The 24,935-nt window shown below is 43.6% G+C and overlaps 1 protein-coding gene across 1 annotated transcript; it reads right to left on the bottom strand.

The window, feature by feature from the left end:
• LOC121532848 (tetraspanin-1) lies at positions 1-24,935 on the bottom strand. The gene is made up of 7 exons (XM_041838641.1): positions 24,875-24,935; positions 14,681-14,887; positions 12,812-12,886; positions 2,803-2,901; positions 1,905-2,048; positions 896-979; positions 1-109 (listed from the first exon to the last, which is right to left on the bottom strand). Exons 1-7 carry the CDS (start codon positions 24,929-24,931, stop codon positions 50-52), a joined length of 726 nt encoding a protein of 241 aa, XP_041694575.1. The 5' UTR covers positions 24,932-24,935; the 3' UTR covers positions 1-49.

Below are 24,935 nucleotides of genomic sequence, written 5' to 3'. Positions count from 1 at the left end.
CTTCCGACTTCAACTGTATAGTAACATATTGTATCTACAACAAAAAGTCTCAGCTGACATTGTTGTCCAGGTAACAGTACAGGTACATGGATAACACCATGGATGCCACCTAGGAGAGAGAAACTTGTGTTAGGATTATCTACATTAGAACTACATTGACATGGCTTTCATTACAAGTACAGTGCCTTCAGAAAGTATTCACGTTTTGTGGTGTTACAGCCTGAATTGAGATTTTGTGTCACTGGCCTACACACAATACCCTATAAATGTCAAAGTGGAATTATGTTTTTAAATTTAAAAAAATAAAACAAACATTTGAATTCAGGCTGTAACACAACAAAATATGAAATATGTCAAGGGGTATGAATACTTTCTGAAGGCACTGTAACAGCCCCTGTATCAAACACTAGCTGTCATTATGGCCAGGAGTTATTCCTGACACAATGACCTAACCAGAGCCACATATGACTGGACCATAACAGGAAAAACTCCCTAGCCCTGGTCCGTACGGTTCCTACCTGAACCTACCCTATCTCCTCTTCCTGCCTGCTTGTGAATGTGCGTGAGTCACTTTATGATGACATGATCAGATTTTAGACCAGATTCCTCAAAGCCATAAAATGTCATGTCTGTCGCCATGGGATGTTCAGTACATGCAAATCAATGGCTTTTACTCATCCTGCGACTAAAGGTTGATAGACACGGTACTGGGTTGTACTCCTGCACTGAACAATACACAATTACAGACACTCTTAACCAGAGCGACTTACAGTAGTGAGAGCATACATTTTTCATACTGTTCCCCCGTGGGAATCGAACCCACAACCCTGGTGTTGGCAGTGCCATGCTCTACCAACTGAGCCACACGGGATCAGTTATGATGTGTTGATTTTACCTCCAACCCTCCGATTCCAATAGCTATTCCACCTATGATGTTGGCGTTCTTCTGAAGGGCCTCCAACAGCTGTTCAAAACAGCCCTGGAGAGGAAAGTGTACAGAACATGAATTATTTATATAACAATTGTTGTACACGTCTAAGTGGTTTTAAAACACAAGGTCATTAAAGGCAATGGGTCAGATTTGTTACACATTTGCACCAGATGCAAAGGTTGCACCTGTTTTTCTCTAGATCAAGTGAAGGTTGTTGAAGATGTTTAGTTTATAATACATTTGAGTGTAAACAAGGAGACTTATGGTTGTTCCTGTGGGAAACAATGTCACTCTGTGGGCGTCTCACCCTATTAAGTCTATGGAATGCATCCCAAATCAAATCAAATCAAATTTTATTTGTCACATACACGTGTTTAGCAGATGTTATTGCGGGTGTAGAGAAATGCTTGTGCTTCTAGCTCCGACAGTGCAGTAATATCTAACAAGTCATATCTAACAATTTCAGAACATATACCCAATACACACAAATCTAAGTAAGGAATGAAATGTAAGAATATATACATATATGGACAAGCAATGACAGAGCGGCATGGACTAAGATACAGTAGAATATTATAGAATAGAATACGGGTATATAAATGACACCCTATTTCTTATATAGTGCACTACTTTTGACCAGAGCCTTATTGGACCTGATCAAAATTAGTGCTCTATATAGGGTAGGGCAGGGCGATGTGTTGTATTTTAACGTATACTGGTATGGATCCATATATACCCGTATAAATGTTTACGATACCGTCTGTAACAATATTTTGAAACAGTGATGAAATAAATACAAAAGTTCTACAAATCAGACTACTTCTCTGTCAGTTTTGTCCTCGTTTGGTTGAGTATAAAACCATCAGAATGGAGAAAGCCCATTAAAACCACTTAGAACTAATGTCGCCATAAGGGTCATGCACCGCTCATAAAACATATAACTTTTATCATTCATTGGCAGGTGTGGTCTCACCTGAACAGCATTGAGCAATGCCTGCTGCTGGCTGCAGGGGGCAGTGTCTAGCTGGCAGCAGCTGGGTGGGTAGCTGCCCTCGCTCTGCTCAGAGTAGTACGAATCCGTAAAGTCTGTGTAGTTGGTGAAGCCACAGCAGTTCAGCTTCAAGGACACGGAGAGAAAGAGAGACAATTTGCGATGTTGTAGCGTTCTCTCAGCATTTCCTTGTAACAGGCTTTGAGAATTTCACTTGAGTGGCATGCTAACAACAATGCGTTGGAGATGGACTAGCACACTGGCAAGTGTTCACCAAAATAAAGGCATTTCATTTAGTTATTGATTTAGCATTCAATAAAAAGCAACACGACATGGACGGTTATGTTACAAACAGCTTTTCTTTGGCATTCTACTTAGGATATTGATTTTTATTCCTCTGTAATTTCTAGCCTGTAGGCTTCTTAAATATTGTGGTCATGGTCCTAGAGAGTTACATGATGTATTGACATACTCATTTAGCAGAGAGAGAGTTTCACAAGTCAAGGTCTTTGCATTAATCAAGCATAATAAGGAGAGCTGAACAATGGCAGAAATGTAGAATTGTATGCAACTGAAAACACTATTGACGGTAAGGCACAATACAGAAGCTTTAGAATACAAAGAGTAAAAGCCATGTCATTACAATTCTAAACTCTTACAGGGTAGAATGTGATTGACATGTGATAGATAGTGTATGGCAAACTCAGCAGTTATGGCCCATACCGTATGGGACTAAATAACGCAGATAGGGTTAGTCAGGACTCAGGAGGGCTAGCCATGGATTTGGATAGTTCAGGCTCACCATTGTCTATGAACAATGGCACCTGTCTTGCTCCTGGATAGCGGAGAAATAGTGAAGTAGTGGTAACTCGAGCCATACCTCTGTCATGGTGTTGTTCCAGATCTTGGTGACCACCAGATTGCTGCCATACTGGTTCTTCAAGACAGGGGTGGCCCATGCTTTAAGGATCCCCTCGGCCTGGAGACCATACACACACATACACATGAAAATCCCTGGGTGCATGTACATGCACTGTAGCAAATAGGGCCACTAAGTTCCTAAGATCAACGACCACTACACACACACACACACACACACACACAAGCCACTGAACGAACACACAATATATAGGCGGTTTTTACAGGCTTAGAGGGTACAGCTCAGGCAGTCACCTATGCATCAATAATGAAATAAATGTCTATCTGAACCAAACAAAACACCTGGGAAATAAAACCCATAGCCTGCACCTGAAAAGATGACTGGGACATTTTTCTCAATTTTCTCCTTTGTGATTGTAAGTGGCCACATTTACATATATATTGATGCCCCTGCTTGTTCGGTCAGGACACTTTTCCCATTGTGTTTCACACCATATTTATTTCATGCAGAGAGAACATATCAATATAATACAAAGGAATACGTTCATGCCAGAGTGAATTCCTATATGACATACAGGCTGGCTTTCTTTCAGCTCCCCCCTCTCTCTACCTCCCTCCCAATCTCTACCTCCCTCCCTCCTTCTCTCTACCTCCCTCCCACTCTCTACCTCCCTCCCTCTCTCTACCTCCCTCCCTCTCTCTACCTCCCTCCCTACCTCCTTCCGCTCAGTCAGTCCCTGTTTTTTCCATTTTGATTAATAAGCCCTTGGCGTACAGTCACACAAAGACTCAGGGGAGGGAGGGTGTGTGTGTGTTATCAGGGTGCAGGGGAGAGTAGCCTGAGGGGACGTGGAGACATGCTACAATTAAAAGTGCCCCCCAAGAAGTGGGAAGAGAGGCTCAGATCAGAGGGGTTATTACCAGCTAGCTAATTCATCATTGTCACTCTGCCTGCCTGGTTACCTGCCCTGCGTGCCCCTCGCTACACTGCATTCCCTCACACACACGAACGCACGCACACACACACACACACACACACACACACACACACACACACACACACACATACACATACACATACACATACACCCACACCCACACACACCCACACACACACACACACACACATACACTCACACATCCACTGTGGACAGGAAAAAGGCATAACCAACAAACACGCCTCTGAGCCAGGAGGGGATAAAGTACCTGCTGTATCAACTAAACTGTGCAAGGAGAGGAGAGTTGTGGAGGATATTAGGCTATATGCCATTGTGTGTTATTGATAGAAAAATACTGATATATATATATATGTATATATATATATATACTATATATATATATGTATATATATATATATATATTTTATCTATATAAATATAAATCCTGAAAAAGTGTTAATTATCTGACATTATTTAATGGTAACAAACAGAGGAAGCCCTATAGCAGAGTAGCTCTTACCGACAGAAACAACCACCTCTCTGTCATAATCGATCTGTTATTAAGGCCCTGCAGTAACTTGCAGTGTTGTTTTACATTTTTGCATCATATATGCTCACGTGTCACCTCTGAATGCCTTTTAGAAGAACTATAAACCAGCCATATAACGCTTGTATAACGCTCCCTAAAATTGGTTATTAAATCTGGGTTATTCAGATTCCATCGGGTCATGGCTTTTTGGTTAGATTAGGGCATAGGCCTGATGGGGAAAGAGAGATTGATGTGGTAGATAAAGTAGTAGGAAATAGATCAACACCCTATATTTATTGCCCATTTCATTGTCTGCAGGGGTATATTTCTGAGAGTTATTATGTTCATAGATGCCTATGTATATTACTACCCAATCCATATTAATTATTGCAATGATACTGTGTCATCAAAAGCCAGAGATGGGCAGCTGCTCGGAGAATGCCATATACATTATCGAAATGGTAGTGTTCTTTGTCTAGGTAATGAATTAATAGGATTAACGCTAAAAAAAACAGCACAATAGATTGACTATATGCATATCTAATTAAGTAACAATGAGAATCTATAATGCACACCTACGATCTCTTCTGGTCCTAGACAAAAACCCACCAACATACACACACATTAGGGTTAGGTTAAGGTTAGCAGTTTGGTTGAGGTTAGGGTTAGGTTAAGGTTAGCAGTGTGGTTAAGGTTAGGGTTAGGTTAAGGTTAGCAGTTTGGTTAAGGTTAGGGTTAGGTTAAGGTTAGCAGTGTGGTTAAGGTTAGGGTTAGGTTAAGGTTAGCAGTTTGGTTGAGGTTAGGGTTAGGTTAAGGTTAGCAGTTTGGTTAGGGTTAGGTTAAGGTTAGCAATGTGGTTAAGGTTAGGGTTAGGTTAAGGTTAGCAGTTTGGTTGAGGTTAGGGTTAGGTTAAGGTTAGCAGTTTGGTTAAGGTTAGGGTTAGGTTAAGGTTAGCAGTGTGGTTAAGGTTAGGGTTAGGTTAAGGTTAGCAGTTTGGTTGAGGTTAGGGTTAGGTTAAGGTTAGCAGTTTGGTTGAGGTTAGGGTTAGGTTAAGGTTAGCAGTTTGGTTGGTTGCCAGGTCAGGTTAAGGTTAGCAGTTTGGTTGAGGTTAGGGTTAGGTTAAGGTAGCAGTTTGGTTAGGTTAGGGTTGAGGGCTAGGTTAAGGTTAGCAGTTTGGGTTAGGCCAGGTTAGGTTAAGGTTAGCAGTTTGGTTGAGGTTAGGGTTAGTTTAAGGTTAGCAGTTTGGTTAAGGTTAGGGTTAGGTTAAGGTTAGCAGTGTGGTTAAGGTTAGGGTTAGGTTAAGGTTAGCAGTGTGGTTGAGGTTAGGCTAGGCTAAGGCTAGCAGTTTGGTTAGGGTTGAAGGTTAGGCAAGGGTTAGCAGTTTGGTTGAGGTTAGGGTTAGGTTAAGGTTAGCAGTTTGGTTGAGGTTAGCAGTTTGGTTAAGGTTAGGGTTAGGTTAAGGTTAGCAGTTTGGTTGAGGTTAGGTTAAGGTTAGCAGTTTGGTTAGGGTTAGGTTAAGGTTAGCAGTTTGGTTGAGGTTAGGGTTAGGTTAAGGTTAGCAGTTTGGTTGAGGTTAGCAGTTTGGTTAAGGTTAGGGTTAGGTTAAGGTTAGCAGTTTGGTTGAGGTTAGGGTTAGGTTAAGGTTAGCAGTTTGGTTGAGGTTAGGGTTAGGTTAAGGTTAGCAGTTTGGTTGAGGTTAGGGTTAGGTTAAGGTTAGCAGTTTGGTTGAGGTTAGGGTTAGGTTAGCAGTGTGGTTAAGGTAAAGGTTAAGGTTAGCAGTGTGGTTAAGGTTAGCAGTGTGGTTAACCTCTACGGGATCGGTGTCCCATATACGGGACGGTTGAGCTAACGTGCGCTAATGTGATTAGCATGACTGTTGTAAGTAACAGCAAACTTTCCAGGACTAAAGACATGTCTTATATGGGCAGAAAGGTTAAATTCTTGTTAATCTAACTTCACTATCCAATTTACAGTAGCTATTACAGTGAAAAAATACCATGCTATTGTTTGAGGAGAGTGCACAACAACAAAAAACGTATCACGGCAACTGGTTTGATACATTCACCTCTGAAAGTAAATAATGATGCTGTCATAAAGCACTTGATGTAAGCGTTTGTAGGCCAATTTTGTATTGGTAGAATGACTAGGCCTATACCCATAATGCTCATTGACTGGACATTCCAAATTACCATGGCAATTATGCAACACAATAGTAGTATTCATTTTGCAACATGCAGCAACCCACACAGTACAGTATCATCTGCGCTGCTGTGCTTACAGTCTGACGGGCCCATGTGTAAAATCTTCAACAGCATCTCATGATGACCCGCTGTCCTGTTTTCCCCAACTCTTAAACTAACCCTCAAATCCTTTCAAATAATGTTGTCAAATAAAACAAGGTATATAACAAGTCAAATAAGCACTGGCACATTGGCAACAAATGTGAGCTGGTAGACATTGGAGTGGTGGAAATTACACTTCTGGAGCCCTAATTTGACAGTACAATTATAGCATCAATAGCCTAATTGTCAACTCAAAATTCATGCCAATCACTGGTTTAGGTATTGCGCATCAAAATATCTTTATCTTGCATTCCTGCTTGGACATGTTAGATGAAACAACTTATTTCTTAAGTCTGGAGCTGTCACGAGTTGCTAAGCCAGAACCCAGAAGCAGACCAGGACAAGGTAAGTTGAAACGAAGGTGAGTGTTTATTTACAACTTCAAGAGTGATGCTGAATAATCCAGGGAACAGAGCGGGCGGCGTTGATTAGTTGTTGGGGGTGCAGTGGTTGATCCCATCCTGGGTCGGCAGCCGCCGACCACCAGGCAGAGGTTGGATGAAGGTTCCGGACGGGTGACTGCAGATGGAACAAAACGGGGGTAAGTAAGCAACAAACCAACAAGGTGCAAAAACAACAAAACTAACGCTAGGCTCTAAGACTGATACTCTGGTAAACCTACTGTTCATGGCTAACGATCCGGCAGGGAATGGATGTTAGGCCAGAGCCTAAGAAGGGTGATGATCAGGACCAGGTGTGCAGATTGCTGATGGGATGCAGGTGCGGAAATCAAGAGAGCTCCCCGGAGCGTTCCCGAACCCTCGGGAAACTGGAGATCACGAACAGAAAAACTAGTCCACAGACAGGACCCGACTCAGACTGCCGGGATCGTTACAGTACCCCCCCCGACGAACGCCACCGGGCGGACTCCCGGAGCGCCAGGATGGAGGCGGTAGAAGTCACGGATGAGGTCAGCATCTAGGATCTGTCGCCGCGGAATCCAACTCCTCTCTTCAGGACCATACCCCTCCCAGTCCACGAGATACTGGAAACCCCGGCCCCGCCGTCTGGAATCCATGATGCGTCGCACCGTGTAGGCAGGACCACCTCCGATCATCCGAGGAGGAGGAGGAGGAGGCGGAGGAGGCAACAGAGGACTGAGGAAAACAGGCTTGAGGCAGGAGACATGAAAGGTGGGATGGACTCTGAGCGTCCTCGGTAGTTTGAGTCGAACTGCCACTGGATTGATCACCTTCTCCACCACAAACGGACCAATGAACTTCGGTAACAACTTCCTAGACTCAGTCCGTAACGGAAGATCCCGTGTGGCCAACCAGACCCTATCTCCGATGGTATAGGTGGGAGCGGGGATCCGGCGACGATTCGCCTGGAGCTGATACCGGTCCGAAACTCTAAGGAGTGCCTTTCTGGCCCGATGCCAGGTCCGGTGGCAACGACGAATATGGGCCTGAACAGAAGGCACTGAGAGCTCCTTCTCCTGAGAAGGGAACAGGGGAGGTTGGTAGCCATACAGGCACTGGAAGGGAGACATCCCAGTGGCAGATGTAGGGAGAGTATTGTGGGCATACTCAACCCAAGGCAACTGAGAGACCCAGGAGGTGGGGTTGGAAGAGACCAGGCAGCGTAGCGTGGATTCCATCTTCTGGTTGGCTCTCTCCGCCTGACCATTGGATTGGGGGTGAAAACCAGATGTGAGACTGACTGTAGCTCCAATGGCCAAACAGAAGGACTTCCAGACAGCAGAGGTAAACTGAGGGCCACGGTCGGAAACGATATCACTGGGCAAACCGTGGACCCTGAAAACCTCCCTAACCAGGATCTCGGACGTCTCCGAGGCAGAGGGAAGCTTGGCAATTGGCACAAAGTGGGCGAACTTGCTGAATCTGTCCACGATAGTCAGAACGACCGTGTTCCCCTCAGAAGCGGGCAACCCAGTGACGAAGTCCAGGGCCAGATGCGACCATGGTCGCCGGGGAATAGGAAGGGGGTGAAGTAGTCCAGAGCTGGGCCGATTGGTACTCTTATTCTGCGCACACACTGGACAGGCAGCAACAAAACCCCCGAGTATCCTCGGCCATGGCAGGCCACCAAAAACGTCTGCGAAGAAACGCCATTGTCCGAGCCACGCCAGGGTGACAAGCCATCTTGCTGGCGTGGGACCATTTGAGGACAGCAGGACGAACCGACTCAGGCACAAACAACCGACCGGGTGGACCGTTATCGGGACCGGGCTGAGTCCGAAGGGCCGCCAGCACCTCCTCCTCAATCTTCCACATAACTGCTCCCACGACGCAGTTCCGGGGGAGAATTGTCTCGGTCTTGGACCCACTCTCCTCCGTCTTGGAGAACATCCGGGACAAGGCGTCCGCCTTGCCGTTCTTAGATCCAGGTCGGAACGTCAGGGAAAACTTGAATCGTCCGAAAAACAACGCCCACCTGGCCTGACGGGAGTTGAGACGTTTAGCCGATTGCACGTAAGCAAGATTCTTGTGGTCAGTCCAGACAATAAACGGTTGCTCCGCCTCCAACCAGTGGCGCCACTCCTCCAAGGCAAGTTTCACCGCGAGAAGCTCCCGGTTACCCACATCGTAATTCCTCTCCGCAGGCGAAAGGCGACGAGAGTAGTAGGCGCAGGGATGGAGTTTACTGTCCGTGGAGCATCGCTGCGACAGGATGGCGCCAACTCCCACATCAGACGCGGTCCACTTCAACGACTGAACTGACGGGCCGTGTCCGGTTGAGAGAGAATCGGTGCGTTGGTGAATCGCCTCTTCAAATCCAGAAACGCTCGATCCGCCTCCGGATTCCACTTGAAGGTCCTGATACTGGAAGTCAAGGCAGTTAACGGAGCGGCCACACGGCTGTAATCCCGGATGAATCTGCGGTAGAAATTCGCAAACCCCAAAAATCTCTGGAGCTGCAATCTCGCACCGGGCTGGGCCCATTCCAGAACCGCTCTAACCTTCTCCTGGTCCATCCTAATCTCTCCCCTGGAGATGATGTACCCGAGAAAGGATGTCGTGTGGGCGTGAAACTCGCACTTCTCGGCCTTCACGAACAGGCGATTCTCCAACAATCGCTGCAGAACCTGCCGGACATGCTGGACGTGGTCGGAAGGTTCCTTCGAGAAGATCAGAATGTCATCCAGGTAAACAAACACAAAGAGACCGATCATATCTCTCAGGACGTCGTTCACCATACTCTGGAATACCGCTGGAGCATTGGTCAGTCCAAACGGCATCACCTGATACTCGAAGTGACCCATCGGTGTATTGAAACCCGTCAACCACTCGTCCCCCTCTCTGATCCGGGACCATGTGATACGCATTGCGTAGGTCTAGCTTGGTGAACACCGTAGCACCCTGTAAGGAGTCGAAGGCAGAACTCATCAAGGGCAGGGGATACTTGTTCTTGACCGTGATGTCATTCAACCCCCGATAATCAATACACGGTCGAAGAGAGCCATCCTTCTTACCCACAAAGAAGAATCCTGCCCCAGGGGTGATGACGAGGGACGAACGAGACCAGCAGCTAGGGACTCCTTGATGTAGGTCTCCAAAGCCTCACGTTCAGGTCGGGAGATACTGTATAACCTTCCCTTGGGGTAGACAGCTCCAGGGAACAGGTTGATGGCACAATCATATGGTCGGTGGGGGAGGGAGTGACAGAGCCTTCTGCTTACTGAAAACTTCCCCCAAATCGTGATATGTCTCGGGAACCAGGGACAAATCTGGGGGTTTAGCCTCAATCACCTGACTGGGAACCGAATGGGGGCAGGCAGTCTTGAGACAGTTAGCATGACAATCAAGGCTCCAACTCGTTACCTTGCCCGTCACCCAATCGAACGTGGGATTGTGTTCCTTCAGCCAGGGGTATCCAAGGACCAGAGGAACATGGGAAGACGGCAGAATGAAGAATGAAATCATCTCAGAATGATTCCCCGACAACCGCATCTTAACCGGTTCAGTCCTCATCGTGATACGTGCCAGACTACTGCCGTCCAGAGTGGTAGCTTCAATGGCTTCCGGCAATTGCTCCTTGGAAAGCCCCAGCTGTTCCACCAACTCGGCATCTAGAAAGCTTCCATCGGCACCTGAATCGATAAAAGCGTTAATCGCTAAGCTCTGATTCCTGTTCATAAGGGTAGCCGGAAACGGGTCTGACAGAGGTATTGAGAGGTCGAAACTGGCTCGCTAAAAGTCCTCCCAACTTTAGCGAGCCGCGCAGTTTGACGAACCCGACTGGAACCTGAGAAGCTGATCGGTTGGACGGAACCCATTGCTTCTCCCTCCTTCGCTCTCGGACTCGATTATCCACCCGAATAGACAAGGCTACCAAGCTGTCCAGGTCACTAGGCTCCGGATAGGAGATCAACTCATCCTTGAGCTGCTCCGACAGACCCTGGTAAAAGGCCGCTTGCAGAGCCTCCTCATTCCACCCACTCTCCACAGCCAACGTCTTGAACTCGATCACGAAGTCGGCCACGCTGCGAGTTCCTTGGCGAAGCGAAAACAGGCGCCTAGCTGCGTCCCTCCTCGGACGGAATGGTCGAAGAGCTTCCTCATCTCGGCCGTGAACCCATGGTATGAAGCCATGCGAGGGATCCTGTCGTTCCCAAACGGCTGAAGCCCACTCCAGCGCTCGACCACGCAGCAACTCAATCACAAAGGCTATCCTAGCCTTGTCTGTGGCATAAGAGTAGGGCTGTAGATCGAACACTAATCCACACTGCATAAGGAAGGAACGGCATCTTCCCAGCTCCCCCTCATATTTCTCCGGCGTCGGAACCTTGGGCTCACGGAAGGACACAGCTTCAGAAGCGGCAGGCGAGATGGGTGAAACCGGTAGTGGATCCTCCACCGGACACTTGCGTTGGTTCTGGACCTCCGTCAGACCGGTAGAAAGGTTCCGAACTGACAACGCGATCTCCTGTAGTACCGTGCTATGATGGCCCAACATCTTCTCCTGCTGGGTAATGGCATGGCGAACAGAGTCCAGGTCCGCTGGGTTCATTACTGGCCGGATCGTTCTGTCACGAGTTGCTAAGCCAGAACCCAGAAGCAGACCAGGACAAGGTAAGTTGAAACGAAGGTGAGTGTTTATTTACAACTTCAAGAGTGATGCTGAATAATCCAGGGAACAGAGCGGGCGGCGTTGATTAGTTGTTGGGGGTGCAGTGGTTGATCCCATCCTGGGTCGGCAGCCGCCGACCACCAGGCAGAGGTTGGATGAAGGTTCCGGACGGGTGACTGCAGATGGAACAAAACGGGGGTAAGTAAGCAACAAACCAACAAGGTGCAAAAACAACAAAACTAACGCTAGGCTCTAAGACTGATACTCTGGTAAACCTACTGTTCATGGCTAACGATCCGGCAGGGAATGGATGTTAGGCCAGAGCCTAAGAAGGGTGATGATCAGGACCAGGTGTGCAGATTGCTGATGGGATGCAGGTGCGGAAATCAAGAGAGCTCCCCGGAGCGTTCCCGAACCCTCGGGAAACTGGAGATCACGAACAGAAAAACTAGTCCACAGACAGGACCCGACTCAGACTGCCGGGATCGTTACAGGAGCCCTCCTATACTGTTTTTTAAAAATATATATAGATAACATGGGGCCAACATTGAATTTTAAAGAGAAAGCAAGGGCCATGATCCCACAGGAAATAGGCCTATGGGAGTTTTTTTTTAAATGCTCCGGAGTTGAGAATATTGGTATATCCAGAGACCAAAACGCTGAACAGATAAACACATTTTTGATTTGTAGGAGGAGAGAATTGCATTAAATAAAATGATTCATTTCCAATGATTTACCGTCCGTAAGGACGGGGTGTCCTGCTAGTGTTTTACTGTATATTGCACTGAACAGGAAGGAGAAAGAGCGGGAGGGGGACCTATATATGTAAATAGTCTGTTTTGCATATAAAATGCTTTAACTTCAATATTCCAGAGTAATAAATTGCTCAAAGTGAGAGGCGTCGCACACAGCCCCAGGCAATCTTGGAGTCATTAAAGGGCCGAATGTACTGAAGTGGACATAAAGCCCAGTAATTCAATGATGGCCGGGGTATGAGGGAACATATACATGGAGATAAAATCGAGAAGGGTAGTGAAAGCTGGAGCGAGAGAGAGAGGAGGGGGGAGGGAGAGAGAGACATAAGGAGAGATGATACAAAGAGAGAGAGAAAGAGAGAGGGAGGGAGGGAGGTTCGAGTCAGAGGTGGAGAGAGAGAGGGAGACTTACAACTGAAGAGTAGGTGAGGGCCACGGCTCCGGCTGCCGCTTCAGCGATGAAAATAATCAGGATGATGGAGAAAAACTTAGAAGAACAAGACAAAGAACAAGGACTTGGCTTTAGACTAGAGTAGCTGACTGCAACTTCAACACAACCACAACACAACCACCACACCACAACACACAACACACAAATACAATACAACCACAACAACTAAACAACCCCTATCCAACCACAACAACTAAACAACCCCTATCCAACCACAACAACTAAACAACCCCTATCCAACCACAAAAACTAAACAACCCCTATCCAACCACAAAAACTAAACAACCCCTATCCAACCACAACAACTGAGGACTGTGAAGCAACAGGGACTGTGAAGCAACACAAACATAGGCACAGACACATGCATACAAACACATGATAACATACGCACTATACACACACATACACATGGATTTTGTGTTGTAGAGATGTGGTAGTAGAGTAGGGGCCTGAGGACACACACTTAATATGTTTTATAACTGCCTAAATTTTGCTGGACCCCAGGAAGAGTAGCTGCTACCTTGGCAGCAGCTAATGGGGATCCATTATAAATACAACTACAAATAACTGAACAACTCCTATCCAACCACAACAACAATTAAGCAACCCCTATCTAACCACAACAGCTAAACAACCCCTATCCAACCACAACAATTAAACAACCCCTATCCAACCACAACAACTAAACAACCCCTATCCAACCACAATAGCTAAAAAAAAACTATCCAACCACAACAATTAAACAACCCCTATCCAACCATAACAACTAAACAACCCTATCCAACCACAACAATTAAACAACCCCTATCCAACCACAACAGCTAAACAACCCCTATCCAACCACAACAGCTAAGCAACCCCTATCCAACCACAACAATTAAACAACCCCTATCCAACCACAACAACAACAACAAAAACTATCCAACCACAACAACTAAACAACCCCTATCCAACCACAACAACTAAACAACCCCTATCCAACCACAACAACTAAACAACCCCTATCCAACCACAACACAACTCCTGCACTCCTCAGGGCTTCGTAATCAGCCTTTGTCCTGTCATGTTATTGTAAAGGCTAACCGTTGATTAGACAAAGGAGAACAGGGAAGTGGTTTAATGTGAACACTGAAACAACCGATAAGCATCTTCTCCTGGCTGTGAGCTGGGAACAGTAATGTATCCTATATGGACTACTACCGTTAGACTCCGTGCAGCTCTATCAGTCTGAGTAATGAACGACTTAGTATGTGATGGTGCTTATGGGGGAAATGTCCTAGCTGTGCTACTCATTATTCATGAAATGGACTCTGGGGGTAGTTAGCCACATTGTTAATGAACATTAACACACCTTCTTCAGGACTACACTGGAGAAAGATAGTCCATCATGGATGTGGTAGCTTGTTTTGTGAACTGTGTAGATAGATGAATTGGGAGTGTAGAGAAGTGGGTATGTAAGGTCTATTGTACGGTCATGAATGTTATACTGTAGATATTGTGAATAATGTACCTTATGGTTTTGTAGTTGAGTTAGATCACAATTGTGAGTATAGCAGTTAGAGTAAGTTCATTGGCTGTGTCCAGCATAGCAGTTAGTGTAAATTAATTGGCTGTGTTCAGGTTAACAGTTAGTGTAAGTTAATTGGCTGTGTTCAGGTTAACAGTTAGAGTAAGTTAATTGGCTGTGTTCAGGTTAACAGTTAGTGTAAGTTAATTGGCTGTGTTCAGGTTAACAGTTAGTGTAAGTTAATTGGCTGTGTTCAGGTTAACAGTTAGTGTAAGTTAATTGGCTGTGTTCAGCATTTGGCCTGTATTCTGGACTGTACCTACCAGTAGTAGCAGACACTTGCTCTCATTGTGGGCTCCACAGCAGCCCACAACACACAGTAGAACCAGAACTCCTCCAATAGCGATGCAGAAGAAGCCCACCTTGACAGACTGCATGTCGTGGGTGGAGAAGGGAGCCAGCACCTGGAGGAACGAACCCCCATCCACACTCACCCAAATCCCCCCGCCCAGCAGGGTCAGACCCACCAGCTGGAAACAAACACACACACACACACACACACACAGGATACACACATACAGGATAGTCAATACACACAAAGACACTTGCAACCCACAAGGTTCCTTGAGATGTGTATAGGCTGTGGGCGCCGCCCTGGTCACTCCCTAGCCACACCCATAGTCACTTCCTGGTTTGAGTTAAATAGGAAGTGGGTGTGTCAGGAAGAGGGATGCCATCTTGACTGCATGTTGTGGTCAGAAAAGTTTGGTAACTAGGAAACTGTTTATAGTTTAAGCCTAGTTTTCTCACTCTATACAATTGATAACATTCTCAAGAGAAGTTTCCTCTGTGGACCAAAGTTTGGAAGGCTATTTCTAGGGCCTAAAACTGAACTAAAACAGACACTTTATTTGCTGGGTCTTATTTGCTGGGTCAACAGCTCTTTCTTGAGGTAATAAGTGTATTGTAGGTTAGTCGTCCATCACTACCCAATACTACCAATACCTCTGTATGACACCACATCATCCCCCCTGCTGTGTAGCTCTTTCCTGGTGTCAATGACCAAAAGCGCCCCCTTTGGCCTCATGGGTGGAATGTTGTTAATATTTTTCATAGTTTTTTTATTAATTATTAATTTATTTTTTATTTTTTACAACGAAAATCTTGTGTTTCTATGTCAAACAGTTTTGTTATATTTCAGTCTTCTGTGATGTTTACTGAACAAAAAATATAAACGCAATGATTTTACTAAGTTACTGGGGAGGCAGGCCAATCAGAATTAGTTTTCCCCACAAAGGGGCTTTCTTACAGACAGAAATACTCCTCCGTTTCATCAGCTGTCCGGGTGGCTGGTGTCAGACGATCCCGCAGGTGAAGAAGCTGGATGTGGGGGTCCTGGGCTGACGTGGTTACACACAGTCTGTGGTTTTGAGGCCGGTTGGACGTACTGCCAAATTCTCTAAAACAACGTTGGAGGCGGCTTATGGTAGAGAAATTAACATTAAAATCTCTGGCAACAGCTCTGGTGGATATTCCTGCAGTCAGCAAGCCAATTACATTCTCTCTCAAAACTTGAGACATCTGTGGCATTGTGTTGTGTGACAAAACTGCACTTTTTAGAGTGGTGTTTTTTTTGTCCCAAGCACAAGGTGCACCTGTGTAATGATCATGCTGTTTAATCAGCTTCTTGATATACCACACCTGTTAGGTGGATGGATTATCTTGGAAGAAATTCTCACTAACTGGGATATAAACAACATTTTAGAGAAATAAGCTTTTTGTGCATATGGAACATTTCTGGGATATTTTATTTCAGCTCATGAAACATGGGACCAACACTTTATATGTTGCGTTTATATTTTTATTTATTTTTATGTTGCGTTTATATACATTATCTAGGTATTTAATTAATTATGATTAATGCTAAAAAAAACACCACAATAAATTACCATGAGCATATCTCATTTCCCCTTAATTAAGTAACAATGAGAATCTATAATGCACGCCTGGGAACTCTATATCTGACATTGTACAGGTGTCTTCTTTTTTTAAGACCATAACAATGTGTGTGAGGTGTATACTTTTGTTTCAAAGTAGATTTATTTAAGACTACCAAGAATCACTCTGTGTGACCTCGATTTAGCCCACTGCAGTAAAAGGTTAAGAGGGGGTCAGGGAGAGAGGAAGATGCATTTATTTTGTCAGCCCGAGGCTTCCATTATACACCAGCCAAAAAGGACTTGGCCTCTTGTTACCTTTTCTAAAGGAAACTCTGCCCTTTCCCCATGACCCCTTTTCTCTCTCTACTTATACCAGACAGCTTAATAGGCAGGGATCATTTAGTGATCCTCTTGCACTGCTGGATAAAGAAAACCTGGGGCGCACTACCCTGTTCTCTCTGTGAAATGCAGAAGTAAACCATGGAATTATAGCTGGATTATAATGTATTATACAACGGGTGGGTCTAATCCTGAATGCTGATTGGTTAAGAGCGCATTCCAGCCGTGTCTATTCCACAAATTGCCACCGGCTAAATCTATGAAGTTAAAATGCCTATTTACTCTGTTCCATCTGACTGCGCAATCCACATGTCTCATCAGTGTGGTCCTCTGTAGCTCAGCTGGTAGAGCACGGTGCTTGTAACGCCAAGGTAGTGGGTTCGATCCCCGGGACCACCCATACACAAAAAAAATGTATGCACGCATGACTGTAAGTCGCTTTGGATAAAAGCGTCTGCTAAATGGCATATTATATTATTATCAGCCCAGCCAGGCAATTTATAAACTTTATTTCCACTATAAAAAGCATCTAGACATGATCTCACATTTCTTTTAGACTAACATTTTGTTGTGGGCTGTCTCTCAGACATTTGCAACATTGTTTCAATATTGAAATTCGATCTCCAGCTGTCCCATAGTAATGAACGTGTGGGAGTTGGGACGAGACAGACAGGCAGGCAGCTTTTCTCAGCCAGTCGAAATCATGAATCAGCTGGCATAATTTTTATGGATATATACAAAAAAAGGTATATTGAAAAAAGGTAAAATGAAACGCAGCTAATTTGCAGTCTTTCCAGCTTCAGTTTGAAGTGATTGTGTTACTGTAGCTGTGTTGTTGGCTAGCTCCTCTGAACAACAGTGTCCTGACAAGTGAGCACATTTTCTATGGTAGGCGAAATCGCGCCTCATTAGCTCATTGTTATGGATGTATCTTAAATAAATGTCACTAGAAAACAGTTTAAACAAATGCAAATACAGCTACTTTGCTGTTATTCTGGCTGCACTTTTTGATGTGACTGTAAGTTTGTCATAGTTGGCTAGCTAGCAAGCAAGGGATAAGAACGTTGCCAGCCAGTATGGCAATGGAACATTTAGAACGAAATACAGAACAAAAAGACTGAACGACTGGATCGCGTCTCCAGCAACCCTAGATTTGTGTCGGGACTATATATTGTGGAAGGATGAAATAGTATGAATAAATTAATAAAAATAACGTTTATGAAAATATGTCAATCATTATTTGAATATGTTGTTAACCCGTTGTATAAAAGTGATAATGCCCTCGAAGCCGATGTTTGGAGGATATATTGGCACGGTTTGCCGGCCCTCGACTTTGTCTCGGGCATAACAACACCCGTGCCAATATATGCTCCAAACACCGGCATCTCGGGCATTATCACTTAAATGGAGGGATCGTCAGGACTTATCTATCTATTGTCTGATTGGCCAGGAGGAGAATGTTATATTTCTACTCGGCTCTGCCTGATGATGTCATAGGGGTATTGGAAGCACTGCTGGAGAACCAACTCTATTTCTTTAGGCCTAATCGGGAACTCTGGTCTAGCTTTAAACAAATGTTATTTTTAGATTTAGATACCTACTTCACACATTGATTCACATAATGCAATGATTATTTACTTCATAAGGGAGATGTGGGGTAATATATTTTAATTGTAAGCATATACAGTGCCTTCAGAAAGTATTCATACCCCTTGACTTATTGACACATTTTGTTGTGTTACAGCCTACATTCTAAATGGATCTACACAAAATACCCCATAATGACAAAGTGAAAACATTGTAGACATTTTTTTGGAAAACGAAATACAGAAATATCTCATTAACATAAGTATTTACACCCCTCAGTCAGTACTTTGTAGAAGGACCTTTGGCAGCGATGACAGCTGTGAGTCTTTATGGGTAAGTCTCTAAGAGCTTTCCACACCTGGATAGCGCAACATTTACCCAATATTCTTTTCAAAAGTCTTTAAGCTCTATCAAATTGGTTGTTGATCATTGCTAGACAACCATTTTCAGGTCTTGCCATAGATTTTCAAGTAGATTTAAGTCCAAACTGTAACTCAGCCACTCGGGAACATTCACTGTCTTCTTGGTAAGCAAATCCAGTGTAGATTTGGCCTTGTGTTTTAGGTTATTGTCCTGATGAAAGTGTCATGAATAACTTCACCATGCTCAAAGGGATATTCAATGTCTGCTTGTTTTATTTTTACCCATCTACCAATAGGTGCCCTTCTTTGTGAGGCATTGGAAAACCTCCCTGGTCTTTGTTGTTGAATCTGTGTTTGAAATTCACTGCTCGACTGAGGGACCTTACAGATAACTGTATGTGAAGGGGTACAGAGATGAGGTAGTCATTCAAAAATCATGTTAAACACTATTACTGCACACAGAGTGAGTCCGTATAACTTATTATGTGACTTGTTAAGAAAAATTGTACTCTTTTTACTTATTTAGGCTTGCCATAACAAAGGGGTTGAATACTTATTGACTCAAGACATTTCAGCTTTTCATTTTTGATTAATTTTTAAACATTTCTAAAAACATTATTTCACTTTGAAATGATGGGGTATTGCGTGTAGGCCAGTGACAATACATCTCAATTCAATCAATTTTAAATTCAGACTGGAACACAACACAATGTGGGAAAAATTCAAGAGGTGTGAATACTTTCTGAAGACACTGTATATACAAAACGCCTGGTCTGACAGATCTAATGTTTTGTTTTGCCTTTGGATCTCTCTCTCTCTCTCTCTCTCTCTCTCTCTCTCTCTCTCTCTCTCTCTCTCTCTCTCTCTCTCTCTCTCTCTCTCTCTCTCTCTCTCTCTCTCGGTCAGATCAGTGAGAGAGTGGGTGGATGTCAGACTATCCTATTCCTTCTCTCCTCCCCACAGAACAGAAAGCATTGGAAACTTGGTATTGTCTGTCATCTCCAATCAGAGCCTTCTTCTTTCTGTCAGCTGCACATGAAACAAGGCCTGCCAGTCTGTCTGCCTGCCACCATCCTCCCCATCAGCCCAGATGCCTTCCACATGAGAATAATCTCCCCCTCTCTTCCTCTCCTCTCCTCCTCCCCTCCTCCTTTCTCCTCGGGGTATCTTGTCTTTTCCTCACCCTCCACCTGTTCTCAGTGATGAGGACCCTGCTCGGTAAATGTGATACGACAACCATATTCCCCCTAACTCCTTGTCTGGCAGCATTTCCCCTCTGCCTGATCTAATTGTGGGTGGCTTTCTCTTTAATTTTTTTGCGGGCTAATGCGGTAGATGGAATGCCACCTGCCGAGGATGCCCTGTCAGACAGGACGAGACCTGTCATAGATCACATGGAAATCAGGTTAGGACTGGAGGTCAACTGGGTAAATGGAATAGTAGAGTACTATATGGAGGGGCCAAATTAAAGATATTAGGGTTGGAGGGATTGAATAGGAGACTCCTGAACAGAGCCATATAGGCCTCTGGAGAGGGGGAGGAGTGAATGAATGGATGGATGAATAAATGAAAATATATATAGGGCACCGGCGGAAGGGAAGGCTGTCCCACCCATTAGAAAGGGAATTTCCTCCTCTTTGAGACGGCAGAATGAGAGAGACATCAGCTGAGAAAATTTCTCTTTGTCCTCTGAGAAGAACTGAATAACCTGATTTGGTCCTTAAACTGAGATAAGGTTCTACAGATAACCTCCAAATAAAAGTGGACAGATTTCCAGTCCCATGCTTTGTTGAGAATTTGATTTGTTTCTGAAGAATGGTAGATTGGTGTTATGATATTTATACGTACTGATTTTACAGTGCCTTCAGGATGTATTCACACCACTTGAATCTTTCCACATTTTGTTGTGTTACAGCCTGAATTTAAAATAAATTCAACTGAGATTTTGTGTCACTGGCCTATACACAATACACCATAATGTCAAGGTGGAATAATGTTTTGGATTTTTTAAATACATTAATTAAAAATTAAAAGCTGAAATGTCTTGAATCAATAAGTATTTAACCCCTTTGTTATGGGAAGTCTAAATAAGTTCAGGAGTAAAAATGTGCTTAACAAGTCACATAATAAGTTGCATGGCCTCACTCTGCAGTAAAAGTGTTTAACATGATTTTTGAATGACTACCTCATCTCTGTACCCCACACATACAATTATCTGTAAGGTCCCTCAGTCGAGCAGTGAATTTAAAACACAGATTCAACTACAAAGACTAGGGAGGTTTTCCAATGCCTCGCAAAGAAGGGCACCTGTTGGTAGATGGGTTGACCATTGAATATCCCTTTGACCATGGTGAAGTTATTAATTACACTTTGCATGGTGTATCAATACACCCAGTCACTACAAAGATACAGACGTCCTTCCTAAGGCCGTTGCCGGAGAGGAAGGAAACCACTCAGGGATTTCACCATGAGGCCAATGGTGACTTTAATGTAAATACAGTGTCTTCAGAAAAGTATTCATACCCATTGACTTATTCCACATTTCATTGTGTTATACCCTGAATTCAAAATGGATTCAATATATATTCTACAAACATAATGACAAAGTGAAAACATGTTTTTAGACATTTTTGAAAATGAAATACAGAAAAATCTAATTTAGATAAGTAATCACACCGCTGAGTCAATACTTTGTAGAAGCACCTTTGGTGGTGATCACAGCTGTGTGTCTTTTTAGTTAAGTCTCTAAGACCTTTGCACACTTGGATTGTACAATATTTGCCCATTTATTCTTTAAGAAATTATTCAAGCTTTGTCAAGTTGGTTGTTGGTCATTGCTAGACAGCCATTTTCAAGTCTTGTCATAGATTTTCAAGCCGATGTACAGTACCAGTCAAATGTTTGGACACACCTACTCATTCAAGGGTTTTTCTTTATTTTTACTATTTTCTACATTGTAGAATAATAGTGAAGACATCAAAACTGTAGTAACCAAAAAAGTGTTAAACAAATCAAAATATATTTTATATTTGAGATTCTTCAAAGTAGCCAACCTTTGACTTGATGACAGCTTTGCACACTCTTGGCGTTCTCTCAACCAGCTTCATGAGGTAGTCACCTGGAATGCATTTCAATTAACAGGTGTTCCTTCTTAAAAGTTAATTTGTGGAATTTATTTCCTTCTTAATGCGTTTGAGCCAATCAGTTGTGTTGTGACAAGGAAGGGTCCAATTTGTAAGTCGCTCTGGATAAGAGCGTCTGCTAAATGACGTAAATGAAAAATGTAAATGTAAATGAAGGGGGGTATACAGATGATAGCCCTATTTGGTAAAAGACCAAGTCCATATTATGGCAAGAACAGCTCAAATAAGCAAAGAGAAACGACAGTCCATCATTACTTTAAGACATGAATGTCAGTTAATCCGGAAAATTTCAAGAACTTTGTAAGTTTCTTCAAGTGCAGTCGAAAAAACTATTTGCGCTATGATGAAACTGGCTCTCATGAGGACTGTCACAGGAAAGGAAGACCCAGAGTTACCTCTGCTGCAGAGGATAAGTTCATTACCAGCCTCAGAAATTGCAGCCCAAATAAATGCTTCACAGAGTTCAAGTAACAGACACATCTCAACATCAACTGTTCAGAGGAGACTGTGTGAATCAGGCCTTCATGGTCGAATTGCTGCAAAGAAACCACTACTAAAGGACACCAATAATAAGAAGAGACTTGCTTGGGCCAAGAAACATGAGCAATGAACATTAGACCGGTGGAAATCTGTCCTTTGGTCTGATGAGTCCAAATTTGAGATTTTTGGTTTCAACTGCTGTCTTTGTGAGACGCAGAGTACGTGAACGGATGATCTCTGCATGTGTGGTTCCTACCGTGAAGCATGGAGGAGGAGGTGTGATGGTGTGGTGGTGCTTTGCTGGTGACACTGTGGTGATTTATTTAGAATTCAAGGCACACTTAACCAGCAAGGCACGCCATCCCATCTGGTTTGCACTTAGTGGGACTATCATTTGTTTTTCAACAGGACAATGAGCCAACACACCTCCAGGCTGTGTAATGGCTATTTGACCAAGAAGGAGAGTAATGCAGTGCTACATCAGATGACCTGGCTTCCACAATCACCTGACCTCAACCCAATTGAGATGGTTTGGGATGAGTTGGACCACAGAGTGAAGGAAAAGCAGCCAACAAGTGCTCACCATTTGTGGGAACTCCTTCAAGACTGTTGGAAAAGCATTCCAGGTGAAGCTGGTTGAGAGAATGCCAAGAGTGTGCAAAGCTGTCATCAAGGCAATGGGTGGCAACTTTGAAGAATCTCAAATATAAAATATATTTTGATTTGTTTAACACTCTTTGGGTTACTACATGTTATTTCATAGTTTTGATGTCTTCACTATTATTCTACAATGTAGAAAATAGTAAAAATAAAGAAAAACCCTGGAATGAGTAGGTGTGTCCAAACTTTTGACTGGTTCTGTAGGTTGAAACTGTAGTTAGGCCACTCAGGAAAATTTAATGTCGTCTTAGTAAGCAACTTCAGTGTAGATTTGGCCTGGTGTTTTAGGTTATTGTCCTGCTGAAACGTGAATTTGTCTCCCAGTGTCTGTTGGAAAGCAGACTGAACCAGGTTTTCCCCTAGGATTTTGCCTTTGCTTATAGGTGTATTTCATTTGTTTTTATCCTGAAAAACTCCCTAGTCCTAGCCGATGACAAGCATACCCATAACATGGTACAGCCACCACCATGCTTGAAAATATGCAGTTTTACTAAGTGATGTGTTGTGTTGGATTTGCCCCAAACATAACGCTTTGTATTCAGGACAAAAAGTTCATTTATTTGCCTTTTTTTTTTGCAGTATTACTTAAGTGCCTTGTTGTTGCAAACAGGATGCATGTTTTGGAAAATGTGTATTCTGTGCAGGCTTCCTTCTTTTCACTCTGTCATTTAGGTTAGTATTGTGGAGTAACTACAATGTTGTTGATCCATGCTCAGTTTTCTCATATCACAACCATTAAACTCTGTAACTGTTTTAAAATCACCATTGGCCTCATGGTGAAATCCCTGAGCAATTTCCTTGCTCTCCGGCAACTGAGTTAGGAAGGACGCCTGTATCTTTGTAGTGACTGGGTGTTTTGATACACCATCCAAAGCCTAATTAATAACTTCACAATGCTCAAAGGGATATTCAGGATCTGCTTTATCTATTTTTTACCCATCTATCAATTGGTGCCTTCTTTGAAAGGCATTGGAAAACTTCCCTAGTCTTTGTGGTTGAATCTGTGCTTGAAATGCACTACTCGATTGAGGGATCTTACAGATAATTGTATGTGTTGGGTTCAGAGATGGGGTAGTCATTGAAAAATCATTTTAACCACCATTACTGAACACGGAATGAGTCCATGCAATTTACAAAGCAATTTGTTAAGCACATTTTTACTCCTGAATCTTATTTAGGCTTGCCATAACAAAGGGGTTGAATACTTATTGACTAAAGACATTTCAGCTTTTCATTTTGTTTTCATTTAAATAAAATTCTACAAACAAAATTCCACTTTGACGTTATGGGGTAATGTGTGTAGATCAGTGGCACACAATCTCTATGTAATCTATTTTAAATTCAGGCTGTAACACAACAAAATGTGGAATAAGTCAAATGGTGTGACCAGGCACTGTGATGGAGCATTATGACCTTGTCAAAAGACTGCATCTAACTGTTCTTCCCAGATCCAAATAAGCATGCATAACATGACTTTATCATGACATGATAGTGTATCATAATGTATGGTGTGGGTTTATTAAATAACTTGGCTCAGGCACTAATGAAAACCCAGTAGAAAAGGACTTTCACTTGAATGATCATTTAAACAGGAGAAGCCAGGTGTAATGAAAATTCAGCTTACCAACGCCAAAGTCCCCCTCCATTTCACAAACGTCATTAGTTATAAATGCTAGGCGCAAAACGTAGGTAGCAAAATTAGAGAGTTTAAAGTTAATGACATGAGAACTGCTATGTGTGAGAAAGTGAGAGAGAGAGACAGAGAGAGCGAGGGAGAGGGAGGAGAGAGAGAGAGAGAGAGAGAGAGAGAGAGAGAGAGAGAGAGAGAGAGAGAGAGAGAGAGAGAGAGAGAGAGAGAGAGAGAGAGAGAGAGAGAGAGAGAGAGAGAGAGAGAGACAGAGTTTCATTCACACTTGACTCATAAAGATTCCATGCAATAAATTAACAAATGCAAATACTCCCCCCCACCATGTGCATATATGCAATCAAAAGGGAAACATACTCACAAGGATAAGCAAGTTGAACAAGACCATCATAAATTTGACAAATGTGAAGCATGCCATTTTA

Source organism: Coregonus clupeaformis, chromosome 20, assembly GCF_020615455.1.
Source record: "Coregonus clupeaformis isolate EN_2021a chromosome 20, ASM2061545v1, whole genome shotgun sequence".
NCBI classification, from domain to species: domain Eukaryota; kingdom Metazoa; phylum Chordata; class Actinopteri; order Salmoniformes; family Salmonidae; genus Coregonus; species Coregonus clupeaformis.
The sequence above is the reverse complement of the archived record's forward strand: the minus strand, read 5'-3'. Positions and strand labels throughout refer to the sequence as shown.